This window comes from Syzygium oleosum, unplaced genomic scaffold (assembly GCF_021117445.2).
Source record: "Syzygium oleosum isolate NSW1041296 unplaced genomic scaffold, Sole_v2.1 Sole_v2.12, whole genome shotgun sequence".
Classification (NCBI taxonomy): Eukaryota; Viridiplantae; Streptophyta; class Magnoliopsida; order Myrtales; family Myrtaceae; genus Syzygium; species Syzygium oleosum.
In genome coordinates, this window is record NW_026607496.1 from 10,996,559 (window position 1) to 11,024,191 (window position 27,633).

Genomic DNA, 27,633 nt, shown 5'->3' on the forward strand with positions numbered 1-27,633 from the left:
ATGCCGATAAAAGAACTTGCTCGGCATCATTCACCAAGTTTGCTTTTTCGTCTACTCCGCTACTCTCTTTATTCCAACAGTCAGAAGCATAATGACCAAATTTATTGCAATGATAACATCAAATTTTAGATTTATCATACCATTGCCCTCTCAAGTTCTGTCTTCTTCCATAAACACCTCTTTGATTTTGGTATCTTCCATCATTTCAAGCAATATCTCCTCTGCTTCGTCCATGACCTCTTCCTTGAAAGCAACATTGGCCTCGGTCTCGATCACGATCTTGATTAGTCCCTCGAGTTTGCACGGGAATTCTACTTTGCTCCTTCTCATCTCGGATGGTCAACTGAGTTTGGAGTACTTCCTCCACCGGCTCATTCCTGTTTCTTTTGAATCTTTCTTCATGGGCTTGCAATGAACCCATGAGCTCATCAATCGTCATGGCATCAAGGTCTTTGGACTCTTTGATTGCAACGCCAATATGGTCGTACCTTTTGTCTAAGGATCGAAGAATCTTCTTGACAACATGAACATATGGGACATCTTCTCAATATCTTTTCATTCAGTTGACAATTGCCAACACTCTTGTGAAATAATCAGTAATCGATTCAGATTCTCTCATACGGATTGCCTCGAATTCAACTCTCAAAGTTTGAAGGTGAATCTTCTGAACTTTTTGCACTGATTGGTGTATGTTGTGAAGAATCTCCCATGCTTTCATAGAAGTAGTAGCATTCAACACCTTCTCGAACATTGAATCATCTAAAGCTTGATAGATGATTGACAAGGCATATTGATCTTTTGCTCGAACTTTCTCCAAGGCATTCCTCTGGTTTTGATTCAATGTAGCGTCGTCCTCTGGCTCATCATAGCCGGTGTGTTGTGCCACGCTTTCACATGCTAAGGAGGTATTTTCATTTGTCACGAATGAGGAAACTGTCCCCGAATGAGCTACTAAGGTCCGAAACGGATATTTCGCCTAAACGTCTCATAGACATCCCATCACTAGACAAACGAGGGCCTCTCCCATACCATACCTCACGTGATAACGGGTATTATTTTTTTTTATCTTTCTATTTAACCTAAGTTTTGATTTGGAGTCACCACTAGTCCTTATTGGTCGACTAGAAACCTAATTAAGGTATGGAATAAATACCACGATTTCTGCAAACTAGAGATTATATGGGTAAGGGAACTTGGTTACGCTAATGATCCCAAATTGAGATCTTTAACGCCCTTTCGGTACCTAAAACGATCCGATATGTCTAAACGTGTTACGCGAGTTCGCAAGGCTATCTACTAATTCTAACCGTTCTAATCGGGAGAAATCAACCAATCAATAAAGAAATGCGCAATCAATTTCAATCAAACACAACATTCCTAAAATTGTCTCTAAAATAAAAATCAATCAAAACACCCAAACCCTAGTAAAGCCCTAAAGGCTTGTTCATTCAATGGATTGTGTTGTCTTAGGGTTTTAGGGTTTTTTAGGAGTAACGACCCATTTCGAGGGTTAAATCCCCTTTAGGGTTTTTTAGGGGATAAAACCCATTTTAATCCCTAAACTAAGAATCTTCAACAATACCATTTGGGCACCTCAAAAAAAAATTAAATTTCACTCAAAGTGGGTGGCCATAAGGTTTCTAAGTCATTTTGTGAATTTTTGAAATTTTTTTTTTGGAAAAGTTTTTATGAGAATTTTTACTTTCTCGAAAACTAATATTTTTTCTTTTCTGAAATTTTTTTATTTTTTTAATTTTTGTGGATTTTGGAAATTTGCAAATTTTTTTATGGGTTTTCTAGAATTTTCAGAATTTTTATGAATTTTCGAATTTTCTGATTTTTTTTAGGATTTTTCTGAATTTTCATTTTTTTTATAATTTTCTGAATTTTTTTCTGATTTTTTAGGATTTTTTTCTGAATTTTCTATTTTTTTTTTATGAATTTTCGAATTTTTATGAATTTTCTGAAATTTTTTATTCTCCCATCGGAAAAACGAATCGGACCGAATCGGTTCGGACCGGTCCGACCAAGTCGGACCGACCTAGTCGGCATCGGCCGACGCTCTGGCGAGCACGGCGCCAAAACGGCGCCGTTTCTAACTTTTTTCTTATGGACATTTGATCGAACACCTTCTAGGCATGAAACTAGTTTTAGCATTATCAAGGCCGCCACTTCGGACCAAGCTCCAGCGACCTTCCGGTGTGTTTCAGGCCACTTCCTCATTTCCCAGATCATCTATCACACTCCCTCTAACCATCTAGCCCTATTGGTTCGCCGTCGGACCATCGCCGGCCGATGAAAATCGAGCCAAAAAATGCTAACCTGCAACTATTCTAATCATCTTATCTAATATCCAGATCAGTATGCAGGATGTCCCAGCCATTTCTAACGATCACACATCACTCAAAACAATCAAAGAGAATCAGAAACACTAACTTCATTGGCCGTTGGCCGTTGGAAAGCATTCCGGCGAGGTTTGGGAGCTCCGGTGTGGGTTTCATGGTGTCCGACTCAATGAGAATGCCATGTCATCGATTCAAAATGCAAGAAACAATGAAACATATGATCAGAAACATGTTTTAAACCTCAACAATCTCAAAATCACAAAGAAACATGCATAATCAAGCGTGATGAAACTCAAGCACCTATTCTGGATTTTTATCAAACGATGATCATGAGCAAACTTTACCTTCTTCGCCGGAGCTTGATTCTGAAATTTCGAACCAAATGGTGACCGTAGGGTGATTCCTTGACACCTGCTCTCGAAGCTTATGAGCTCCGCTTCACTAGGAAGGTCCTGCATTGGTCGGCCAGAACTTAGTTTCAGGCCTTCGTGACTAGCTTTGCACTGATCACCTAGGGAGGATGTCCTCCTTGAACGATCGATTCGTCAGCGTCGTTCAGTCGATCGACGCTGGTCACTCAATCAGGGGACGTCAACTCCCTTCTCTCTTAGTCTCTCTCTCTCTCTCTCTCTTTCTCTCTAACTTTCTCTCTCTTTCTCTCAGGATTTCGTCGAGCACCTTCTCCTCGTGATAACAACTTTTTTCTGGTTTTTTAACCCTCTTCCCGAAGTCGGTTCTTGGCTCTAACCGACCTTTGAGTTGGCTATAACAAATGAGGATGGATAGCTGGAGACCGATCCGTTTATCACGTGCTCGATTAGTCAGAGTAGGTCGGTGAAGACGCGGCTCCGGTTATTTCTTCCTTTCCCGCGCAGGCAAGCTGATCGGGCGAAGGGGAAGATCAACCTGGGTTAGTCCAAATTCACAAATTAAACCCCATTTTGACTCAAATTTTCAAATTTAACCCCGAAATTGGATTCCTCAGCACATTTTGCATCAAGTTATGAGATTTGTACTAATTTGGTTACACTTAGACCCCAAAATTCTCAAATTTGAATTCGGATCAATAGAGTTTTTATTCAATTCAGTATCCAAATGACCTAATTAGGCAAAATTGAGGCCAAAATTGAATTACCTATGACTTGTTAACCCTAGGGAAGGTATGGGTCTTGATTGAAAATTTCAAATTGAATGGAATCCCCAATTTGGGTCTTAAAATCCCCTAATTTCCAATTAATTTTTGGGGATTTTCAATTTCTTTGTCAAATTATGCAATTGGACCGATCAATATGCAATTCAAGGTCCCAAAATCAATTGTTGTGAAGACACTATAGCCTAAAAATGACTAAAAACGATTTAATTGGATTTTTGGCTCAATTAAGGTATGAAATTACCCAATTTTGGGAAAAACATATCCCCAACTGAAACTTTCTAAAATTGAAACTTCAGTGATGAAATTGGAATTAAGAGAAGACTAATGGCTATTTTTAAAGGAATTTTTTTAATTCCATTTGGTATTTTTCTTGATTTTTCACTCATTTTAGCCAAAAGAAATTAAGGAAAATTTACGAAAATTCTAAAAAATTTATTTTTTGTTTAGAAATAGGTTCCTAAGCGTGGCCAAGGTTCCTAATCCCAATTTTGTGATTTTATTTGAAATTGAAAATTTTGACTAAAAATCAAGTGTCAACAATTGCCTCTCTTTGAGATTAAGCTCGTTAGAGGTTGATCTTAAAGACAAGATGACACCTGAATCCTAGCCGACTCAACTAAAAGGACAACTAAAAATTTCACAACAGCTGATCAAGGTTCTTGCTTTATAATTCTTGACCCAATCCGATTTTTCACCTTGGTGCATTTTATGAATTTTTAGTATTTGAGGGATGTTGACACCTGATTTTTAGCTCATTTTTTTTCATATTTTCAAAAATCTCAAAATTAGGACAAGGAATCTTGGTTAAGCCTAGAAACCTATTTCTAAACCAAAAAATATTTTTTTAGCATTTTTCTGCATTTTTCCTTAATTTCTTTTAATCAAAATAAGTGAGTTAATCAAGAAAAATAGTAAATGGAATCAGAAAATTCCATAAAAATAGTTATTAGTCTTATTTTAAATCCAATTTCATGAATACATCATCAATTTTGAAAAATCTCAATTGGGTATATGTTTTTCCCAAAATTGGGCAAAATTAAACCCGAATTGAACCAAAAATGCAATTAAATTTTTTCTAGTCATTTTTAAGTCATAGTGCCTTCACAACAAATGATTCTGGGACCTTGAATTGCATAATGGTTTGTCCAATTGTGCAATTTGACATAAAAATAAAAAATTCCCAAAATTCGATTGAAAATTAAGAATTTTGAACCCAAATTGGGAATCGTGCCCAATATGAAATTGTCGAACCATGAGGTTATCATTTCTAAGGTTAATCAGGTGTGGGTAATTCAATTTTGGCATCAATTTCACCTAATCAGGTCATTAGGACATCAAATTGAAGGAAACCCTATTAACCTGGATACAAAAATGTGAAAATCTTGGACACAATTATAACAAAAATTGGGGAAAATCATATATTTGGGTTCGGAATATGATGGGGAATTCAATTTTGGGGTTTAATTTTGAAACAATCGGTTGAAATTGAGTCCAATTTGAGTTTTTAATCAAAACCGGGCATGCCGGGTTGACCGGGTCAACCCGACCCGACCCAGTGACCCGTCTTCTTCACCCGGATCACCTCAGAATGTTCAAACCCAGAAAATAACTCTCGTGCCCAGAACTTTACCGACTTCCCCCGATCAAATTAGTACGTTTTAATCGATTTGGCCAGCTGGAAAATATCTAGCTGGCACTAGGGAATCAATCTAACCGATTATAAGTTAGTTCTAACCGAATTTGGGCGGGATTTTTGATGAATGAAAAATGGAAAAAACTAGAACATTGCAGAAGGGAACCTGCTCGACGAAATGCCAGAGTGAGAGAAGAGAGAGAAACAGAGGAAACCAACGAAAAGGATCTAGAGAGAGAGGGTCGAGAGTCTCTTCACGAGTGTTCGGTGCCGCCGTGGACGGCGGAGCACCGGCGAATCGTGATTTGGCCGTGACTCTCCCCTAGTTGTTCCAGTCGACTCGGCTGGTCCTGAAGGCCTGAAACCGAGCTTTTTCCGGCCAATCCAGACCTTTTCCGGCGAAGCCAAAACCATCAGGTGGAAGTACAAGTGTCAAGGAACAACACTATAGGCACAGATCACTTCGACAATTTCTTTTAATCATCGAACGAAGAAGGTAAAGTCGGGTCATAATCATTTTTTTCAAAATTTTCCAGAATTTGGTTTAATCCCAATATGAATGTTTGTGTGATTTCGTCGATGAATCTCGGTATTTTGATGTTCAGAACTAGTTTCTAATCATGTTTTCTATTGTTTGATTGCATTTTGTGCTGGTAAACCATCAAAACCATGTCAATCTGCCATTAAAAAACCTTTGCCGGAGCTCGGGAATCTTCACCGGAGCACTCCCGTGGCATTAAGCTACTCAAGTCAGCTTCCTTGACCTTATTTGATGTTTTTGTACTAGATTGAAATTGAGGCATTAAAATCAATTGGTAATTCATGGTGAATAATAATCACTTTCTTTTACATGCTTTAGATCGAAATGGGGAAACTAGACATACAAGTCATTCATATTCCAAGGAAGGAGCTTTTGGCATGGTGGGTAAACATGACAAAGGACAACAAAGCATATGTAAGGGAAAAGCTCGGGTATTTGTTCAAGCTCATCAACCTGGAGTATCAAGTGAGTCTAATCCAAACATTATCCCATTTCTGGGAAGTTACCAATGCCACATTTCAATTGGGCGAGCACGAGATGGTATCTACACTAGAAGAATATAAGGCAACAATTGGAATTGATTTTGGCTTAAGAACCGTTGAGCCCCCAGTTGGATTGAAACCCACAAGTGTTATAGCTGAATTTTTAAGCTTGAAGACCCCTCAAGTGGAAAAGTTGATTAAATCAAACACCGGGAGATTTCCTCTATCTTGCTTGGTGGACAATTACTCCAAATTGCCGAAAGAAACGGGAAATATTTCCGCGAGGGTTTTTATCATGGCCTTCTTTGGATTCGTTTTATTCCCCACATCAAGGACGGGATTAAATCCTCTCGTTGCGGTAATTGCTAAGCAAGCTTGCCTAAAATGGGACTTCTCCAATATGCTCTTGGCAAAAACCGTCATTTCATTAAACAAATACCAAAATTAACAAAAGGGTATACTGCAAGCTTCAGCTGGGTTACTTTCTGTATGGTTTATCTCCTATATTCGGCCTTGGGAACGTTATATGCGCATTCGAGAGATCGACTCATCTACCAACCCTATTGAGAAGTATTTGAAACTCCAAGACAAAATGCCAAAGTACTCTTTTCATGAGTGGGCAAACTTTATTAGAGCATTAACTCCTGATCAGCTTAAATGGAGAATTCAATGGCCGAAGATAACCAAAGCTCAAATTACTACCCAAGACGGTAATTTTGTGCCTTTACTAGGATTGAGTGGTGGAATTATTTATTGCCCACTAAGAGTCATGCGACAATTCGGAATGGTTCAACAAATTCCACCTATTTGGCATCCTGAGGAGTTCACATTTGAGATACCGCAAGGACCTATACCGGAAAAGAAAAGTAAAGAGCTGCGAACAAGGGTCGATGGAAACCCACCGGTGGGTGGCTGCATTGGTTTGGCTCCTCTTCCTCATCGCTGAGGGGAGGGGTTCGAATCTCCGGTCGCTAGCGTCTTAAGTGGGGGGCCCTGGTGGTGGGGTCCTGGGCTAGCTCCCCCCGAGGTATAGTCGCTGTTGGTTCTGTCCGGCTGTCGGCCGGTGGGGCCGTACGGGCGGATCCTCGGTCATCAAAAAAAAAAAAAACAAGGGTCGATGGGATCGTGAATTCTTTGAAGAGATCAACCAAGCAAATAGTACAATGGTCAGAAGATTTAGAAGGAGAAATGAAACTCTTTTTGGCATCTAATGAGTATATAAGGTGGTTGAAGGCTAAGCGACCAATTGACGTCGAACCTTATGTATCTTTGAGTGTTACAACTTATTCTGATGAGCCGTATATCCCGGAGTACATTGTGCCAAACAAGCCAGGTGTAGAGCCGTATGTTCCCGAGGAGGTGGTGATCGATGTTGAAGAATGGGAGACACGAGTCAAGGAGTATGAAGAAGCTGAAGCTATCTTAGCTAGCAAGAAGCCTAGACTTGTTTAAGCTAATGTTTCCCTATTTTGATGAGTAGCATTGTAATAAAAATTTTCCAAATTGAAACAATTGCTTAATGAACAATTACTTAATGAAGTTTCAAAATATTTTTGTAGAATCACCATGGATTACAATTCTTTGAATTGTATGATTCCATGAGAAAGACATTGATGAAGAATTTTATACAAAGCTAAGGCTTGTATAAAATTTCTTATCCTTGACAATCTCATGAGACCATACAATTAAAAGAATGTAAGGTTTCATGATCATTTTACTATGCTGATATCAGGTCTTTTTTGGCAAAATAGGTTGTTTAGCAACGGAAAGAAAAAGACCTTGGACTCGCCTACAGGTTAGAATGGCGGAAGAAGAAACCCGTGCTCGACTAGTTGAAGTCAAGAATCAAATGACCCAAATGGTTGCAATGATGGCGAAAATGAAGGCTTTTATTCTCGCATCTCGAGGATCTTATCCTACTACTCCAAATGTGGGAGCTTCAAACGCTATTGAAACACCGATTGAAAACCCAGTCAGAAACAAAGAACCGGTTCAAGAGAATCTTCCAAAGACTACACCTGAGGTAGTAAATTTGGAAGAGGATGATCAAATCAAGAAGACGTCCAAAACAAAAGATGAAGAAGAGGCCAAGAGATTGGCCAAAATTGAAGAATGCTTAGCAAGTCAAGGTTATGAGCTTCAAAGGTTCGACAAGTTCTCACCGTATGCAAAGGTGATTGTTCCAGAAAACTATAAGGAGCCAGAGTTCATGAGCAAGTATGATGGCACTGATTGTCCCAAAAGCCATTTGAAATATTATCTCCGTAAGAAAGCAAGATATTCAGATAACACGTCACTTCTTATCAGCACATTTCAAGATAATTTGAGAGGGGCGGCCCTTGCATGGTATACAGCCCTCGACATAGAAGACTTCACTGAATGGGATCATTTGGCGGGAGAATTTCTTCGCCAGTATAAGTTTAATGTTGAAGTACTCCCAACTAGAGAGGATCTCGTCAGAACCGAGAAACGAAAGAATGAAGGGTTCAGAGCCTATGCTCAGAGATGGAAAGCCGTTGCTTCACAAGTAAAGCCCGCCATAAGTGAAGACGAGCTCATTGAGCTCTTTCTAAAGTCATTGCCAATTGAGTATTATGACAAACTTCATGTATCAGGCTGTCAGACATTCACTATGTTGGTCAAAGTAGGTGAGAGAATTGAATGGGGTTTGAAAGAAAGGAAGGCTCAAGAAACAGCAGCATGAAGGCCTTACCCCGGGAAAAAAGACAAGGAATCCATCCGAGAAGTGGCTATAGTGTCAAACCCAAGTACTCATCAAGCATCATTTCCGAAGCAATCAAATGTCGCTTAGAAAAATCCAAGGCAATTCGAGCCAAATAAAAGGCCCGTGAGGCAATATACACCGTTGCCTCGACCACTGTCAAAGCTATTACCAATGCTTCTGGAAAGGCATTTGGTGGCCAAGGAAGTACCGAGAGACAATCCTGCGAGATTTTCTTGGTACGATGAGTCAAAGACTTGCGCCTATCACATGGGAGAAAGGGGACATGATGTAGATAATTGTCCCACTCTAAAGTACAAGGTTCAACAGCTCATTGACAAGAAGATATTGAATTTCCAAGAGCCCGAGCCAAATGTACATCAAAATCCTCTTCCTGAGCACAATACAGTAAACATGATCAAGGAAGAAGAAACAGTGATCGAGTCTCACGATGAAGATGAATATGAAGTCAAGATTAAAGCTTCTCGATTAGAAGATGCCCGCTTTCGTCAAGAAGCACTCTTAAAAGGCGAGATTGTAGACAACTTGGGAGAAGACTTTGGAAAATATAACTTCCGAGTGAAATATACCCCACTGCCATGGGCATTTAAAAATGAAGTAATTGTGCCTGATGGCTGGGGTGGTATGGACGATGAAACCAGTCCTGAGGAGAAAGCTCTACCCAAGAAAGAAATGCTTCAAGATGAAACAGATTAGGATGAAAAGGAGAAAGAAAAAGTTCGTCAGGGTGAAAGGCGTTTCACCCAGAAATCGGCCAGGGAAGGCGAAACTGTAGACCTACTCGGTCAAGACAGCGGTAAATACAATTACCGTGTCAAATATACACCACCACCATGGGCGTTCAAAAACGAAGACATTGTACCGGACGGATGGGGTGGCATGGATGAGGTCCCGATTAGCCAATTGAATCTCAAGAAGAATGAAGATCAGGAAGAGAAAAAGTAGAAAAAGACTCGCCGAGGTGATAGGCAATTTGTTCGAAAAGCACGAAGACAAGGTGAGGTTGTTGATTTTCTGGGTCAAGATAGTGGCCGGTATAATTACCGTGTCAAATATACACCTCCTCCATGGACATTCAAGAACAAAACAATCACACCTAATGATTGGGGTGGAATGGATGCTGACGAAGCCAATAGAAGTATGGTATCCATGATTACACCATTTTTAATCAAGCTTGATGAGGTAGATAAATATAAGGAGGAGGAAGGTCCCGTCATACCAACCACTATCCAACTTCCCATTGATCGACTAAGGATCGAAGAAGAAGAAACACAGCCTGTGATCATCACTCTCCCTCCAAAAGAAAAGTTTGACACTAAGTGTGTACCTTGGGATTACTCTTCCAAAGAAGTCGATGCTATAACCCGATCGGGAAGATGCAATGCCCTGAAGGACAGTGAACACGAAAAGAAAGGAGTAACCGAAGAAGATGTTAAACAGTTGCTTTCGGTCATGAAAACAAGTGAATTTGAGGTAATTGAACAGCTAAGAAAGATGTCGGCACAGATTTCTCTGTTGGATCTCTTCAAGACTTCAGAAAGCCACAAAATGGTGCTTATGAAGCTTCTCAATGAAGTGCACGTCCCGGAGACAATTAATGAAGTACAATTGGAAGACTTTGTTGGCATTATTCTTTTAAAAGATCAAATTGCCTTCTTCGATGAAGATTTCCCAATTGACGGGCGTTCCCATAATAAGGCTTTGTATATTGCTGTCAGATGCCGGGGCAAGGAGGTGTCACGGGTGCTGATCGATAATGGTTTCGCACTTAATTTGTGTCCACTAAACACATTGCATCACTTGGAGATAAGCGAAGAGCTCATCAAACCGTCTAAGGTAACAGTGCGCTCGTTTGATGGAATGAAGAAAGACGTTATTGGCGATATCGAACTCGAGGTAAACATAGGCCCTGTGCCTTTCCTGATTGACTTCCAAGTAGTGGATATTCCAAGGACTTTCAACTTGTTACTCGGAAGACCTTGGATTCATATGGCTGTCGCCATTCCTTCAAGTCTCCATTAGAAGGTCAGGTTTGTCATTAATGGCAAGATGATCACCGTACACGGGGAGACAGATTTCATCACTTACAAAAAGAGTGCAATACCGTATGTCGAACCCGAAGTGAAAGAAGAACCAAGTTATCATTCTTTCGAAATGATCTCAATGGTGCAAATTCCTGCCGGTTGCATCATAAAATCCCCGGAGTTCTCATCATCATCCATTATGTCTGGAAAAATGTTATGCCAGTATGATTTACTCCCGGTAATAGTCTTGGATCAAAGTCTCAAGGAATCAAAGAACCTATCATTCCTCTCGCTACAAGAATGAAGCACAAAGTAGGTTATATTCCAGATAGCTCTAAAGATCACCATGGAGGTCAAGGCTGAAGTTGAAAGAACCATGGAGGCTGTAGAGGCTGAGGTGATCGCCTCATTAATCCATCCATATGGAAGGGCAAAGCTAAAGAGCTTCCCTATCATCATATCCACATCAAGGAAACTTTTCCTGGACCTTCCAAGTTACTTCAAGAAGAAGACTTACATGTAGAGAAAGAATCTGTTCTGCTAAGTTTATTCGAAGAGAATGCCATCAATGTTATCATAACTGAGGCGGAAGTTACCTACGCACTGGAGTAGGAAGATTCTCTTGAACTTTTGCTACTAGCTTTTTCCATTGCATTTTATTGATTACAATTTCAAGTTTCCTGTGATTTCATTTGCAATTTCAGTTCAGTTACAATTTACATTCCTTTTGATGTAGATGTAGTCGCGTTTTTCAATTCAATAAAACTGATCAAATGTTTTGTTAAGGACATGTAGAAACAAAAACAAACCTATGATGAACATTATCCTCACTCATGTGGCTTGAGGCTTTGGGTTTCTATATTGCTCCTCATTGCGAAAATGATTTTAAGAGCAAGGAAGTCTGATGATATGAGGACTAGCTCTGTCTTTATGTTCTTTCAAAACAAACTTCAAAATGAATTTCCAAAGGGTTTTCATAAGACCATGTACGTTATTTACTTCGTACGCAATTACTAATCATGTTTGTTACATGTCAGGCATGAGCATTCGCATATCCATAATAGGTTCATATGTGACCCAAATCTTTTCGAGGAGATCACATGCGATATTGAAGTAGATAATGAAGATGAGGAATGGATCAGAAGAGAATGGATCCGTCATGAAGAATCAAAGCCACTCACGTTAGAGAAAACGATCACTGTTAATCTGGGCGATAAAGAGAATCCCAAAGAAGTTAAAATTGGAGAAAGTCTTCCCTCAGCAGAGGCAAAAAGGATCACAGATTTGCTCAAGGAATATCAAGATATATTTGCATGGTCCTATGCGGACATGCCAAGCCTTGATCCAAGCATAGTTGAGCATGTTTTGCCAATTGATCCAAGTATTCCACCAAAGAAGCAAAAACTGAGGCGAACAAAACCGGAATTGGTAAAGAAAATAGAAGAAGAAGTGATGAAATTACTCAAAGTCGGTTTCATCGAAGTAGTACCATATCCAGAATGGGTTGCCAACATAGTGCCCGTAATGAAGAAAGATGGTCGAGTACGGGTGTGAGTTGATTATCGCGACCTAAATAAAGCAAGCCGTAAGAATGATTTTCCGCTTCCACATATTAATGTACTAGTGGATAGCACTGTTCGGTTCGAAACATTTTCATTCATGGATGGTTTCTCAGGATATAATCAAATCCTCATGAAGAAAGAGGATAAGGCGAAAACATCCTTCATAACACCATGGGGCACATTTTGTTATAAGGTGATGCCTTTCGGTTTGAAAAATACTGGTGCCACATATCAAAGGGCAATGGTAACTTTGTTCCACGACATGATGCATAAAGAAATCGAGGTATATGTGGATGACATAATTGCAAAATCCAAACAAGGAGAAGATCATGTTGAGGTGCTTCGCAAATTATTCGAAAGACTTAGAAAGTACAAGTTGCGATTGAACCCCAACAAGTATGTATTTGGGGCAAAATCTAGCAAACTGCTAGGATTTGTGGTCAGTAACAGAGGAATCGAAATAGATCCTTCCAAGATCAAGGCAATATACGACTTAAAGACTCCTTCTACAGTAAAAGAAGTGAGAAGCTTGTTGGGGCGATTAAACTACATTGCCCGTTTCATCTATCAGCTTTCTGAGACTGCTAAACCATTCTTCAAACTATTGAAGAAAAATGCCAAAGTGAAGTGGGATGCGGAATGTCAACAAGCCTTTGACAAGATCAAAGAATATATGGTACACCCACCAGTGTTGGTACCACCAATTCCTGGAGTTCCGATGATCTTATATTTGACGATTCACCGTGAGTCGTTAGGAGCGGTGCTTGTACAAAGAAGACCAAATGATGGTAAGGAACAAGCCATTTATTACTTGAGCAAGAAGTTCACAACATCAGAAGTGAATTACCCAGCAGTTGAGAAGACATGTGTTGCATTAATTTGGGTATTATACAGACTAAGACAATACACCCTTCATCACCAAATTTTGCTAGTAATTGAGAATGATCTGATCAAGTACCTTCTTGAGAAATCCTCATTGGTCGGGAAATTGGTAAAGTGGCAAGTTTTGTTATCAGAATTCGACATCAGAAGTTCATCCCAAAAGTCAGTTAAAGGACGAGCAATAGCAGACATGTTGGCAGAAAATTCGCAGAATATTGCCAGTCCTGAAGAACAACTTGATGATCATATATTGACACTGGTCGACGATAAATGGACCATGTATTTTGGTGGTGCAACCAACTTATCTGGATCAGGAACTGGGGCAGTACTGATCTCCCCAGAAGGCCAACACTATCCGGTATTTGCCAAATTGGTATTTCCATGCACCAATAACGTTGCTGAATACGAAGCATGCATTCTCGGCTTACAATTAGCCCTTTCAATGAAGGTAAAAAGGTTGCAATATATTGCAAATAACGGGTGAATGGCAAACTCGAGATGCCAAGCTAATTCCTTATCACAGATATTTAGAAGAGATGATAGAAAGTTTCGAAGAAATAACATTCGATTATCTCCCAAGAACTCAAAACCATTTTGCAGATGTTCTAGCAACTTTGTCATCCTTACTGCAAGCTGAAGATGGTATGTATATAAAACCATTGAGAATCAATATTCTTGAATAACCAGCTCATTGCATGATGGTTCAGGCAGAATTTGACAACGAACCATGGTATCATGTCATCAAAAAATATCTTCAATTGGGAGAATTTCCTGAAGAAAGCCAACCAGGTGACAGGAAGTTTATAAGGAAGATAGCCAACAAATTCTTCCTCAGTGGTCAAATCCTCTACAAGAAATCATTTGATTCAACCCTACTAAGATGTGTGGATGCTACAGAAGCTGAACAGATCATGAAAGAAATTCATGAGGGTGAATGTGGACCGCACATGAATGGACATCTTCTAGCCCGAAAGATTATGAGATTGGGATATTATTGGATGACAATAGAATCAAATTGCATCCAACACGTGAGATGTTGCCATCAATGTCAAGTTTATGGAGATAAAATCAATGCACCGCCAAATAAGCTACATCAAATGACCGAGTCATGGCCATTTTCAATGTGGGGCATTGATATGATTGGTCCAATCAACCCCAAGGCCTCAAATGGGCACCGGTTTGTCCTGGTTGCTATTGACTATTTCACTAAATGGATTGAAGCAAACTCCTACACGAATGTTACTGCCAAGAATGTTGCAAGATTCATCAGGCGGGACATTATTGCTAAGTATGGAGTTCCAGAAGCAATAATTACGGACAATGGCTCAAATCTAAACAACAGAATTGTAGATGATTTACTTGAGCATTTCCATGTCCAACATCTGAACTCATCTCCATATCGTCCACAAATGAATGGAGTAGTTGAAGTAGCAAATAAAAATATCAAAAAGATACTGGCCAAGACAGCCGAAAATTATCGGCAAAAGGACACTATAAGTGCCATAACTTGTGTACGAAGATCACTTTGGTGCCATAACTTTTTTTCGGATCACTTTGGTGCCAAGTCGGAGGAAAAACGATCACTTCAGTGTCATAAGTTTTTTTTGGATCACTTCAGTGCTAAATTTTTTAAAAAACGATCACTTAAATGCTAAAATTTTTTAAAAACGATCATTTAAGTGCTAAAATTTTTGAAAAACGATCACTTAAGTGCCAATCTCCGGCGAGCCACGTCAGCTTCAGAAATTAATAAAAAAAATGCCATGTCTGATTTCCGGCGAAAAATTGTGTACGGCACCGGAGTTGGCACTTAAGTGATCGTTTTTCAAAAATTTTAGCACTTAAGTGATCGTTTTTCAAAATTTTTAGCACTAAAGTGATCCAAAAAAAACTTATGGCACCAAAGTGAGCGCCGTACACAAGTTATGGCACTTGTAGTGTTTTTTTACCGAAAATTATCGTAATTGGCATGAAAGGTTACCGTATGCTCTGATGGCATACCGAACTTCAATTCGAACATCAACTGGAGCAACCCCATTTTCCTTGGTTTACGAAATGGAAGCAGTGCTACCTGTTGAAGTAGAAATTCCTTCATTAAGGATATTATCCCAATTGAAGCTTTCAAAAGCTAAGTGGATTCAACGAAGATATGAACAACTCAACATGATCGATGAAAAGAGATTAAGAGCTATATGCCATGGGCAGGCTTATCAGATAAGAGTGGCTAAATCTTTTAATCGAAAAGTGAAACCAAGGAATTTCAAAACAAAAGATTTAGTAGTGAAGAAAGTCATCTTCAACAATTCAGATCCTCGTGGTAAATTCACTCCGAATTATGAGGGTCCATATATTGTCAAGAAGGTTCTTCCTGGAGGAGCATTGATTCTTGTAGATATGGCAGGAACAGAATTGGTCTATCCTGTAAATGCCGATGCTGTCAAGATTTTCTACCCATGAAATGAAGACGAACATTCAAGAAAAGATTCGGGTCACTTTAAAACATGTGGATATCATGCATATCATGCATTTCATAAACATGTTTATTTGTTTTATAGAAGAAAGCAAAAAGAATTCGAACCAGATGATGATTTCGGAATTCCCAATGGAGTTATCAAATAATAGAGGGAAGTATTATTTCCAATTTAACTTCCATTGATGTTCCCTAATATGCTTTTCTTTTCATCATCTCCAGGGAGACAAAGAAAAGGAAGCAACAAAAGAAGAATCCCTAGTGGAACCAAAGCAAAAACATGCAAACAAGAAGGATCTTGGTAAGTTGATCAGACAAGTATCCATAAATTGTAGGAGCATGTGTTAAAGAAGTTGCATTCTTAATAAAAAAAACAAACACGAACTTCTTTTTCCCCAAGCGGAATGACACTAAGGCTGAGCAAAAACAAAACAGATTGTTTTGAAAAGGAAAATACCTCAGAAACGTTTCAATAAAAAATTTTGAAACACGCTTTCTTTGAAAAATGCACTAAGTATCAAAATTCCCAAAAAAGGGATAATTTGACAAAAGGCTTTGAAAAATTTCAAAGAGAAAGTTTGGATCAAATCCAATGAAAAGACTTTCAAATGATGAAAGGTAAGCCATATCCAAACACGTCCCTTATACACTCAAAGTCAAAATAGAGAAGTGAGTGAGAAAAACTCATCTGAAGGAAATAGAGGATGTTCGCGATGATTACATGAATTGAAATGATGAAAAGCAATCATTTCACTATCCTAAACACATACTTATCCCTTGCAAACCAAATTTGAGCCAAAATAATGGAGAAGTTTTTCCAAAACAACCCTGTTAAGAACCACCCCACATTGGGGCAAATCAAGAAGCTTGTGATTGATAGCCATGGAGAATAGGATCAAGAAAGATTTTATTGCATACTCTTGTTTCGATTTTTCTGTGATAACTTCATATGAAGTCATATGGAAGCTCAAGACATCCCAAGAGGAAGAAGAGCGCTTCATTTCTTATACCCAAACACATTACCTTTGGCAAAGCCCAATTGAGCCTGAATATTCATTTCAAAACCCCAAATTGGTGATCATCTTTTCACACTGGAGCATGAGCATATGATCCACTTTAATAGATAGGAAACAAAAGGGCAAAACACAGAGTCCTTAGAATTCAAAAAGATCAAAGGCAAAAGAGTCTGGGGCATGAAAAAGCAGTGTTCTTGGTAAAAGTAAGGCCAAATGCCCAAGAAAAATGAAGAAAAGAGAGTTCAAAAGAAAGCTCAAAATGACAAAAAAAAGTCATGATAGAGCAAAGTCAAAATCATGAGAGATCATAAATCACAACAAGTGAGAATGAACAAAAGAAAAGGGATTGTGATGAATGTTTAGAGGGCTCTGATGTTCATAGAGAAAAAGATCTCTAATGAAAAAAGAAGAAAAGAAAAGTGGTGATGTCAAGAAGATCATCAATTTCATAAAAACCCTGAATTCAAACAAATGAGCCTTTTGAGCTTACCTAATACCAACAATACAATCTCTCCCCAAAGACTCTTCAGATTGGGATGTTGAGAGTAGAAACATGACTTTATGACAAGAAGTCATCACTCAAAGAAGTGTATGCAATACTATCTTGTCTTATCCTTGAGGTTCTTAACTTGTAGACTCGAAGTCAGATATGATAAAATCCTTTTTCTTGGCCTCAGAATGCCTATCCTTTGAATAGCCATTGACCAAGCCAATATTACAACCTTTTGAAAGACCTTATCGGATCAATTGGATTGTATACATTGCGAACATCTCCGAACACCTAAGGATTAGTTAAGAGAGAAAAATTTGAGGGATATCAGACAAGTCCCCTTTCAATCAGAGGAAGAAAAAACCAAGTTCATAGATTGAAATAAATTATTTCTAATGAAGGTCTTCCAAACGATCATTTCAAGCATTTCTTGAAAGATTGCAAGCATTTTGTTCAAATAATTCCTTGAAAAGGAAATTTGATTGTCTGAAATGCGTTAATGCAAAGAATGCATGTTTCAAAACCAAGTTTCAAAAGTTTTTGGTCAACTTAAAACCAAATTTTCAAACAGTTTGTGGTAAACTAAGAAAAAATCACGTTTCAAACAGTTTTGATTAATTTCAAAACTACTTTTCAAAATAGTTTTTGGTCAACTAAAAACCATGCAAAGGTTAGTGAAACCTCAAAAAATCACGTAACTCATGATCGAGGCATTCATTATTGGAAGTCTTCCCAAAGTCCTACAGGTGAGGAGCCCCTAGGCAAATTAAAGTCCCACAGGCGAGGAGCTCATAGGCAAATTCAAAGTCCTACAGGCGAGGAGCCCCTAGGCAAATTCAAAGTCCTATTGGTAAGGAGCCTCTAGGTAATTTCCAAAATCCTACTAGTGAGGAACCACTTGGTCAGTCTCCAAAATTTAAGTCCTACTTATCATGCCCCGAACCCTATCGAGCTCGTGGCATCCCTTTTTGGTCGAAATAATGCGACGTCCTAGGAAATGCCGTCCACCCAAACCAATACATCATAGATAAAGCACTAGCGAAAGCCACAAACACCCGGACAATATTTAACTAAGGGTAAAAGGGAGAATATACATATATTCATTACCAAGTCAAACTTATACAATACCCACCATTTACAATCCACATAATATACAAGCACACCGAGCTTCTAAGGTTTACACCACCGATATCAAAAAAATGTCACTAGTCTGGGAATACTCTAGCTCCAAAAATGGGACACTTCAAAAGGTTCACCCTATCCCTAAACTAGCCCCTACGCTCTCTAGATGGCGTCCACTCCGAGTCAGACTCCCCAGAACCCGAGTCTGAATCTCCCTGAGTCACCTACTCCTCTGAGGACTCAGAATCCACCTCGATCTCAATTGGATTGTCCTCATCACCCGACTCTAACGGAACCTCAATCCGCTCCTCCTCTTCTGGCTCTTCCTCTGGCTCATCCTCTGGTTCTACCTCTAGAGCTTCTTCTGGTTCTTCCTCTGGTGCCTCCTCAGGTTCGTCCTCTGGTTCCTCCTCAGGCTCTTCTTCGGGCTCTTCTTCTTCGGGTTCCTCCTTTGGCACTGCACCTAGATCCACATCCATCGGATCATACCCTGCCTGTGATTCTTCCGGCTCCGGATCAGGCTCAGCCACTAAAGGTTTGGGTGCTACAGGTACAGGCTGATGTCCTGACTGTGCAAGGCTAGTATCCAGACTAGTCATCTCACCATCAGGAGGGGGTATAGCTGACGGATCCTAATCCCCCACTCCGTCAAACGGGACATCAAAGCCTCGAACATGACCGAACTCGTCCAGTCCATCCCGAAAACACCAGGCTGTATAGGTGTGGGCCTGCCAAAGGGGTTGCCCTATATCTACCCAGACTACGGTGGTATGCTTAATCCAGGCCATATTATCATCTATCGGATACTCTACAACTGCATGGTCGGTGTGCATCGGTATACCAAAACGCTGGGGCGGTGGCGGTGGAAGACTCATGGTCCAGGCCGGGGTTCTGAAATTGCTTGGTTAAACAACCATGAGACACGTCTCAGCAAGTAAACACCCTAAACCCCACCTAGGCTAACACGTACCTCCAGACAAGACCAAACATAGTATCACCCAATAAACACACATTATGCACACAATTACACTTACCTGGGCTTTTGATACGCGCAACCTGCAGGTTAGTCTCAATTACACAATTTCCAACCACATGCGTATTCCCAATTAATTTCCATGCCCACGGAAAAAGTCGAATATATGCCATTTCCAAGGTCGGCATTTCGTACACACTCGTTCATGCACCATCACATCATTATCATTCGACTTGCTAGCGACCTGCGTTATAGTACACACCTCAAGTCCACTTTCAATTCACGGTCCACATGCGACCATCTCATTTTCACAACACTTCTTAGCCCGCGTTACTGTACACGCCTCAGGCTCAACATCCTCTACCTACGGCACAACCCGCGTTGAAGTACATGCCTCAGGTTGGCAGTCTTCCGGTAATACCAGACATTGTCCCACGTTAAAGTACACGCCTCAGGACGGCACAATTCCCCGCGTTACAGTACACGCCTCAGGGATTCTCGTGACCACACGCACGACACATCACATAATTTTCTCACCCATCCACGCGCTTGAATCTCATACGAACATGCTCGATTGACACACCAACAGGCCAAATTACCAGCCGATCCAATTCAGCCCATGCTCGCATCGAATCCCACGCATTTCACATGCTCAATTAACACACAAACATGGCCAATTTTCAGCCAATTCAATTCATCCCATACACGCATATAAACGGGGCCACATTTTAATCAATTACTCCACAATTCAATGAGCACGCAAGGTCGCCATTGGACCCACAATCACAGCCACTAGTACGAGTATAAATTCAACATTTCCATATCTATTTCCAGTCATAATAATCACCACAAACCAGCCACGACACCACACATCAAACCGACACATTGAGTCCTCTAAGTCGGACCATATGCTCGTCATTGCGAGCCACAATTCCAGCACTCAATTCAGCAACCAATCCACCCCGAAACCATCACAAATTTCATTCATAAACCAGCCACGATCAGCCCCAAATTAGTTGACCAATTTAATCCCCAAATAGCCGCTAAATCACCTAAATTAGTCCCTAATTAACCCGATTCAGCCCCTAATTACGTCCGTCGGTACCCGATATCCTAAATAGGGTTTAGGACGCCACTTACTTGGAAACCTAAGTTAGCTCAGCTGAAGGGGGAAGCGGCGATCCGGCGGTCTCATGGCGGCGGACGGCGGTGGCTGGACAGTCTTCTGGCTTTCCGCGGCTAGACAGAACCGAATGAGGATGGTGGTGGTGGTTTCGGTGCAGGGAAAATAAGGGAGAGAGGGACGGTGAGGCGGTGGTGGCGGCGAGTTGCGGCTTCACGGGCGGACGGTGGTGATCTGGCTCGGCGGGGAAGCGGCGGAGACGGCTGGTTGGGCCAGCTGGCCACGGTCACGGTGGGGAGGAGGAGGCTCGGCCGAGAGGTAGAGTGAGGGAGAGAGATGGCCGATAGAGAGGAAATGAGAGGGAGAGAGAGAAAATGGGAAAAAATAGTCTAATTAGGCCAATAATTGGTGTCTAATACCCCTAGGAAATGACCATCCTACTCTCCTCTCTATTTCCAAATCAACAGCCACGATTTAGTCTTATCCTAAGATCGACGGCCAAGATTAATCCTTACAAAAAATATCCAGGGGCAAAATTAGAATTTCACAAAATTTCCAAGGGCAAAATTGTTCAAATTTTTTTATCTCTAATATAGGTGTGAAATGACCAAAATGCCCCTCTCACATTATACTTGGCCTTAACAAAGTCCCAAGGGTAAAACGGTCATTTTCCATTTCTTGTCGAAATTCGAATTTTCTGAAGAATCCGGACAAATCTGTGGCTAATCGAGCTAATAACATCGTCCAATTATCTTGTCATGACCTTCATAATTTTCGATGCCCAAACTTGATTTCTAATCAATGATCCAATTTAAATAACGTAACTTGAGCATATCTCAAACTAACGGGTGGCTTTTGGGAAAATTCACACATTCGACCCGTGGCCGATACTGAATCAAGCCACGTTTAAGTTCACTCGGGTTGTGAAGACCTCTGCTGTCACGTAATCGCGTGGATCCATCGCTAGTTTCGATGGGCGCGATCATTTGGTATAGGTTTAGGGTTATTCGTCAACTCATCTCGTGGTCAGGCGGAATCACCCGCGATCCACTCGTATGACAGCGACGAATTGATCCCTAACTATCCTTGGATCGGCCTACATTAGCTCAAAATGTCACCTCGACAATTTTTACGGTCGAAAGTCGGTTCACGATCGAGTTTCTTTGGTCGCGCGAATTTAAATCCCTAATTAGCCATTCCCTATTGGTTAGTATCCCAGGAGTGATCAGTTCTGGGCAAGATCTAACTACAAGCACGTTCATAAAATCATCCATTTCATAAATCCAAAGTGGGTCAGATTTTAGAATGTCACAACTCTTCCCCCTTTTTAAAAATTTCGTCCTCGAAATTTACAATTCAACCTACTACTCAAACAAGTGGGGGTATTGACGTTGCATTAGCTCTTCACTTTCCCAAGTAGCGCCTTCTGTCCCGTGATGTTCCCAAACAACTTTGACCATCGGGATAGTCTTGTTCCTTAGAACTCGTTCCTTCCGATCTTCGATCCTTATTGGCCTTTCGACATACGACACCCTGTCGTCAACTTTTATCTCTTCATAATTCAACACATGAGTTGGGTCCGGTTCATACTTTTTCAGCATCGACACGTGGAATACATTATGCACTTGCGACAAATTTGGCGGTAATGCAAGGCGATAAGCTAAGTCTCCAATCCTTTCCAAAATTTCAAAGGGTCCCACGTACCTCGGACTCAACTTCCCTTTCTTGCTAAATCGGGATAATCCTTTCATGGGCGATACCTTAAGGAATACGTGATCCCCTACTTGAAATTCCAAAGGTCTTCGCCTTCTATCTGCATAACTCTTTTGACTGCTTTGAGCTGTTTTTAGCCTTTCACGAATTATCTTAACCGCCTCAACTGACTGTTGAGTTAATTCTGGCCCGGTTATACTCCTTTCTCCAACTTCGTCCCAACATACGGGCGTTCTACATGCTCTGCCATATAGCGCTTCAAATGGCGCCATCTCGATACTCTGCTGGAAACTATTATTATACGCGAATTCTGCTATGGGCAATTGCTCTTCCCACTTGCCCTGAAAATCCAATACACGTGCCCGAAGCATATCCTCTAAAGTTTGAATCGTCCTATCAGACTGGCCATCTGTTTGTGGATAGTAAGCTGTACTAAACTGCAGCTTTGATCCTAATGCCATCTGCAGACTTTTCCAAAAGTTGGCGGTAAACCTAGGATCACGATCCGAAGTAATCGTCACTGGTACCCCATGCAAACAAATTATCTGTTGAACGTATAACTCAGCATATCGATCCAATGCGAAGTCCTTTCGCACGGCCAAGAAGTGCGCTGACTTTGTCAATCTATCGACAATCACCCAAATGGAATCATGGCCTCTTTGGCTCCTTGGTAATCCCATTACAAAATCCATAGTAATATGTTTCCATTTCCATTCTGGGATTTCTAAAGGTCGCAACAATCCTCCGGGCTTACAATGTTGCGCTTTCACTTGCTGGCATGTCAGACACTTAGCTACATGCTTAGCTATGTCCACCTTCATGCCATTCCACCAATAATACTGTCTCAAATTCTGATACATTTTTGTACTCCCCGAATGGATACTATAATTACTACGATGCGCTTCCGACAAGATTTCTTCCTTAAGTTCCGCATCGTCAGGCACGTACAACTGTCCACGGAACTTTAATATCCCGTCTTCGGATACTTGAAAGTCCGGTTTCCTCTTGATAGCATCCATTTCCAGAATTCTTTGAATTTCTTGATCTACAGACTATAAGGCCTTAATCTTAGTCTGGATTTCCGGTTCGATTCTTAAAGTGGCAAACAAGCTCGAGACTTGACTTACTTCGAATTTAAACTCCGAGTCTCACACTCCTTCCAACAAAGTCCATTCCTTGACCATCAAGTGTGCGATGCTTGACTTCCGACTCAATGCATCGGCTACCCGGTTGGCCTTTCCGGGGTGATATAAAATATCACAATCGTAATCCTTAAGTAATTCCATCCAGCGACGCTATCTCATATTTAACTCTTTTTGAGAAAACAAATATTTCAAACTCTAATGGTCAGTATATATCTGGAATTTCTCTCTGCACAAATAATGTCGCCAAATCTTAAGGGCGAAAATGATCGCGGCTAATTCCAAATCATGCGTTGGATAATTCAGTTCATGCGGCCTCAACTGCCTTGATGCATAGGCTACTACTCACCCATGTTGCATCAGCACACATCCTAATCCTTTCAACGACGCATCACTATAGATTTCGAAACTTCCAGATCCTGACGGAATAGTCAATACCGGTGCCGTCATCAATCTATGCTTTCATTCCTTAAAACTCCTTTCACACTTGTCAGTCCACTCAAACTTCGTTTCTTTCTTTAACAGACGTGTCAACAGCATTGCTATAGCCGAAAATCCTTCCACAAAACGTCTATAGTATCTTGCCAAACCCAAGAAGCTTCGAACCTCGATTACCGTCATCGGTCTCGGCCACTTTATCACGGCTTCAATCTTTGCCGGATCTACTGAAATTCCATCCCCCGAGATCACATGCCCAAGAAATGCTACTCAACTGAGCCAGAACTCGCACTTACTAAACTTGGCATACAGTGCGTGTTCCCTTAAAGTTTGTAAAACTTTACTCAAATGGAACTCGTGCTCTTCCGAGCTCTTCGAGTACACTAATATATCGTCTATAAAGACTATAACAAATTGATCTAAAAACTCTTTAAACACCCGATTCATTAAGTCTATAAAGGCAGCAGGGGCGTTTGTCAATCTAAACGGCATTACCGTAAATTCATAGTGTCCATATCTCATCCTGAATGCCGTTTTCGGTATGTCCTCTTTCCTAATCCTCAACTGATGATATCCCGTCCTCAAATCAATCTTAGAAAATACCGAAGCCCCTTGTAACTGATCAAACAAATCATCTATCCTTGGCAGGGGATATTTATTCTTAATCGTCACTTGATTTAACTACCGGTAATCAATACATAACCTTAATGACACATCCTTCTTCCTCACAAATAAAACTGGCGCTCCCCATGGAGACGCACTTGGCCGAATAAATCCTTTGTCCAATAACTCTTGCATTTGCACCTTTAGCACTTTTAACTCTGACAACGACATTCTATAAGGTGCCTTTGAGATTGGCTCAGTCCCAGGGGTCAACTCGATTACAAACTCTACTTCCCTTTCTGGTGGCAATCCCGGCAATTCCTGAGGAAAGACATCGGGAAAATCGCACACCACAACTATGTCCTCTAGTCTCGGCTCCTCAGCCGTCGAATCAATCACAGCCGCTAGAAATCTTTGACACCCTTCGTTCAACAACTTAGTCATTTCTAGCGACGAAATCCAGGAGATCGAGGTTCCTCCTCGATTTCCCACAAATTCGAATTTCGGATGTCCAACCGGATTAAATTGGATCACCCTACTATTACAATCCATAACGGCCCTCTGCTTAACTAACCAATCCATACCCACTATCACATCGAAGTCATACATGGCTAAAACCGCTAGATCTATCATTTCCTCCCTATCACCAATCACAATCTTACAATCCGGGCATCCTAACGAGACTAGCACCTTATCATTCAATGGGATGGTAACATATAACACAACATCAAACAATTGCGGCTCTATACCAGTCAATTTAACAAACTGTTCTGATATAAATGAATGTGACGCCCTAGGGTCAAACAGAGCATACGCAGCATGATCGCATAGAGAAACCGTACCTGTGACTACCCCTAGCGCGTTCTCAATCTCTCTCCTGGCCATGGCATACACCCGTCCTTGGGCCGGTGGCCTATTCTGATTAGCCGACAGGGCAGCTCTAATTTGGTTCCCACTCCGGGGTGGCGGCAACGCAGGCGATCTATTCTACCTGATGTTAGGGCAAGTCCTTATCTGATGACCAAACCCGCCACATCCAAAACAGGCTCCACCCCTATTCGGACAAGATCCACTTCCATGTCTTTCTCCACATATCCGACATGGACCATTCTGAAAACGGTTCGATTTCCCGATATTCCTTCTAGCAGGAGGGACAAAACGTCGATTACTCACCATCGGCCTCTTCCCGAGGTGGCAGTTGTCCCTACCCGGGGCAAATTTTGACCCAGAAGCAGCAGCCTTATCCGCTAAGTCACGTTCGATCGCCTGGGCCCGATCATAGATCTCGTTATAATCCCTTAAATTCAATGAAATCATTTGGCTTCGAAGGTCCGGCTTCAAACCATCTCGGAACCTCCGAGCCCTATCCAACGGGTCCTCCACCATCCTTGGGGCAAACTTAGATAATCGAGCGAATTCAGCCTCATACTGATCTACTGTCCTCTGCCCCTGACGAAGCCTCATAAACTCGGCTAACTTCTGTTCCCGGGCACTCTTAGAAAAATATTTACCATTGAAAACTTCCACAAATATCGCCCAAGTCTGGGCGGCACCAGCAGGGAACACCCTTCCTTTGGTGGCTTTCCACCAATCACTTGCACTTCCTTGGAGTTGGTACACCGCCAAGGTCACTTTCTCTTCCTCGGTGCACCCTAGTACATCAAAGGCCTTTTCTAACTCCTCTACCCAAAGCGATGCAACCTCAAGGTCGCCCTTGCCATCAAACTTAGGAGGCTTTAATTTCAAAAACTGCTCAACCAGCTAATGCATCTGCCTATTCACATTCACTTGCCCCTGCCCTTGATTCCCATTGTTATTATTGGCGGCGGTGGCCAAAGCGGCCTCAGCAGCTTAGGCAATAGTGGCAGCTCGTTCCTGAGTCTGCCGTCCTATCAGATTACCAATCTCCTCTAGGGTCCTCATGATCGCATCCATTCTCGGATCCCCCGCTGGTTGGGCTTGTGAACTTGTTTGGCCTCTTATTCCTCTACCTCTCGAACTCATCCTCACGATTTTCTGTCGTTCACCTACCTGCTATAATTCCACTCAGGAATTAGAGACCTAGGCCAACTATACCAGTCTAGTCTTAGGCAGCGAATTAACACAATAATTCACTCAGCAGATAATCAATCACAATAGCACCAGGCCACAATCAATAAGGTTTGTGCACTTACCTCAGGTCCAGATGCACCTGCACTCTAATCGTTATAACACTCAATTCACTCAGCAATCACAACAAACAGTTTGGAGGCACGCGTAGCTCATTGCACCCTATGACTCGCTAAGGTCTCCCTAGATGACTACCCCAGTGTCTTCGCTCCTTCTCACTCCAGGTTTCGACCAATTTAGATCGAGCTGTCCTTACTCTGATACCAAATCAACTCGGATGTCATGCCCAGAACCCCATCGAGTTCGTGGCATCCCTCTTTGGTCGAAATAATGCGACGTCCCAGGAAACGCTGCCGACCCAAACCAATATATCAGAGATAAAGCATTAGCGAAAGCCACAAACACCCGGACAATATTTAACTAGGGGTAAAAGGGAGAATATACATAAATTCATTACTAAGTCAAACTTATACAATACCCACCATTTACATTCCACATAATATACAAGCACACCGAGCTTCTAAGGTTTACACCACTGATATAAAAAAAAAGGTCAGTAGTCTGGGAATACTCTAGCTCCAAAAATGGGACACTTCAAAAGGTTCACCTTACCCCTAAACTAGCCCATATGCCCTCTAGATGGCGTCCACTCCAAGTCAGACACCCCAGAACCCGAGTCTGAATCTCCCTGAGCCACCTGCTCCTCTGAGGACTCAGAATCCGCCTCGATCTCATTCGGGTTGTCCTCATCACTCGACTCTAACGGAACCTCAATCCGCTCCTCCTCTTCAGACTCCTCTTCTGGCTCTTCCTCTAGCTCATCCTCTGGTTCTACCTCTGAAGCTTCTTCTGGTTCTTCCTCTGATGCCTCCTCAGGTTCGTCCTCTGGGTCCTCCTCAGGTTCTTCTTCGGGTTCCTCCTCTAGCACTGCACCTAGATCCATATCCATCGGATCATACCCTGCCTGTGATTCTTTCGGCTCCGAATCAGGCTCAGCCACTGAAGGTTTGGTTGCTACAGGTACAGGCTGATGTCCTAACTGTGCAAGGCTAGTATCCAGACTAGTCAT

At 41.4% G+C, this 27,633-nt stretch overlaps 1 protein-coding gene across 1 annotated transcript; it reads right to left on the reverse strand.

The window, feature by feature from the left end:
- Nucleotides 1-559: 559 nt before the first annotated feature.
- On the reverse strand, nucleotides 560-27,633 carry LOC115674146 (uncharacterized). Its single transcript, XM_056316398.1, has 2 exons — nucleotides 27,318-27,633; nucleotides 560-897 (listed from the first exon to the last, which is right to left on the reverse strand). Exons 1-2 carry the CDS (start codon nucleotides 27,631-27,633, stop codon nucleotides 560-562), a joined length of 654 nt encoding a protein of 217 aa, XP_056172373.1.

What these genes read in the sequence shown, in the direction of transcription:
- LOC115674146 (XM_056316398.1), bottom strand. Translation starts at nt 27,633, where the DNA reads ATGACTAGTCTGGATACTAGCCTTGCACAGTTAGGACATCAGCCTGTA. An exon ending in TGAGGTTCCGTTAGAGTCGA is followed by an intron (nt 898 to 27,317) that starts GTGATGAGGACA and finishes ATACCTCCTTAG; the next exon opens with CATGTGAAAGCGTGGCACAA.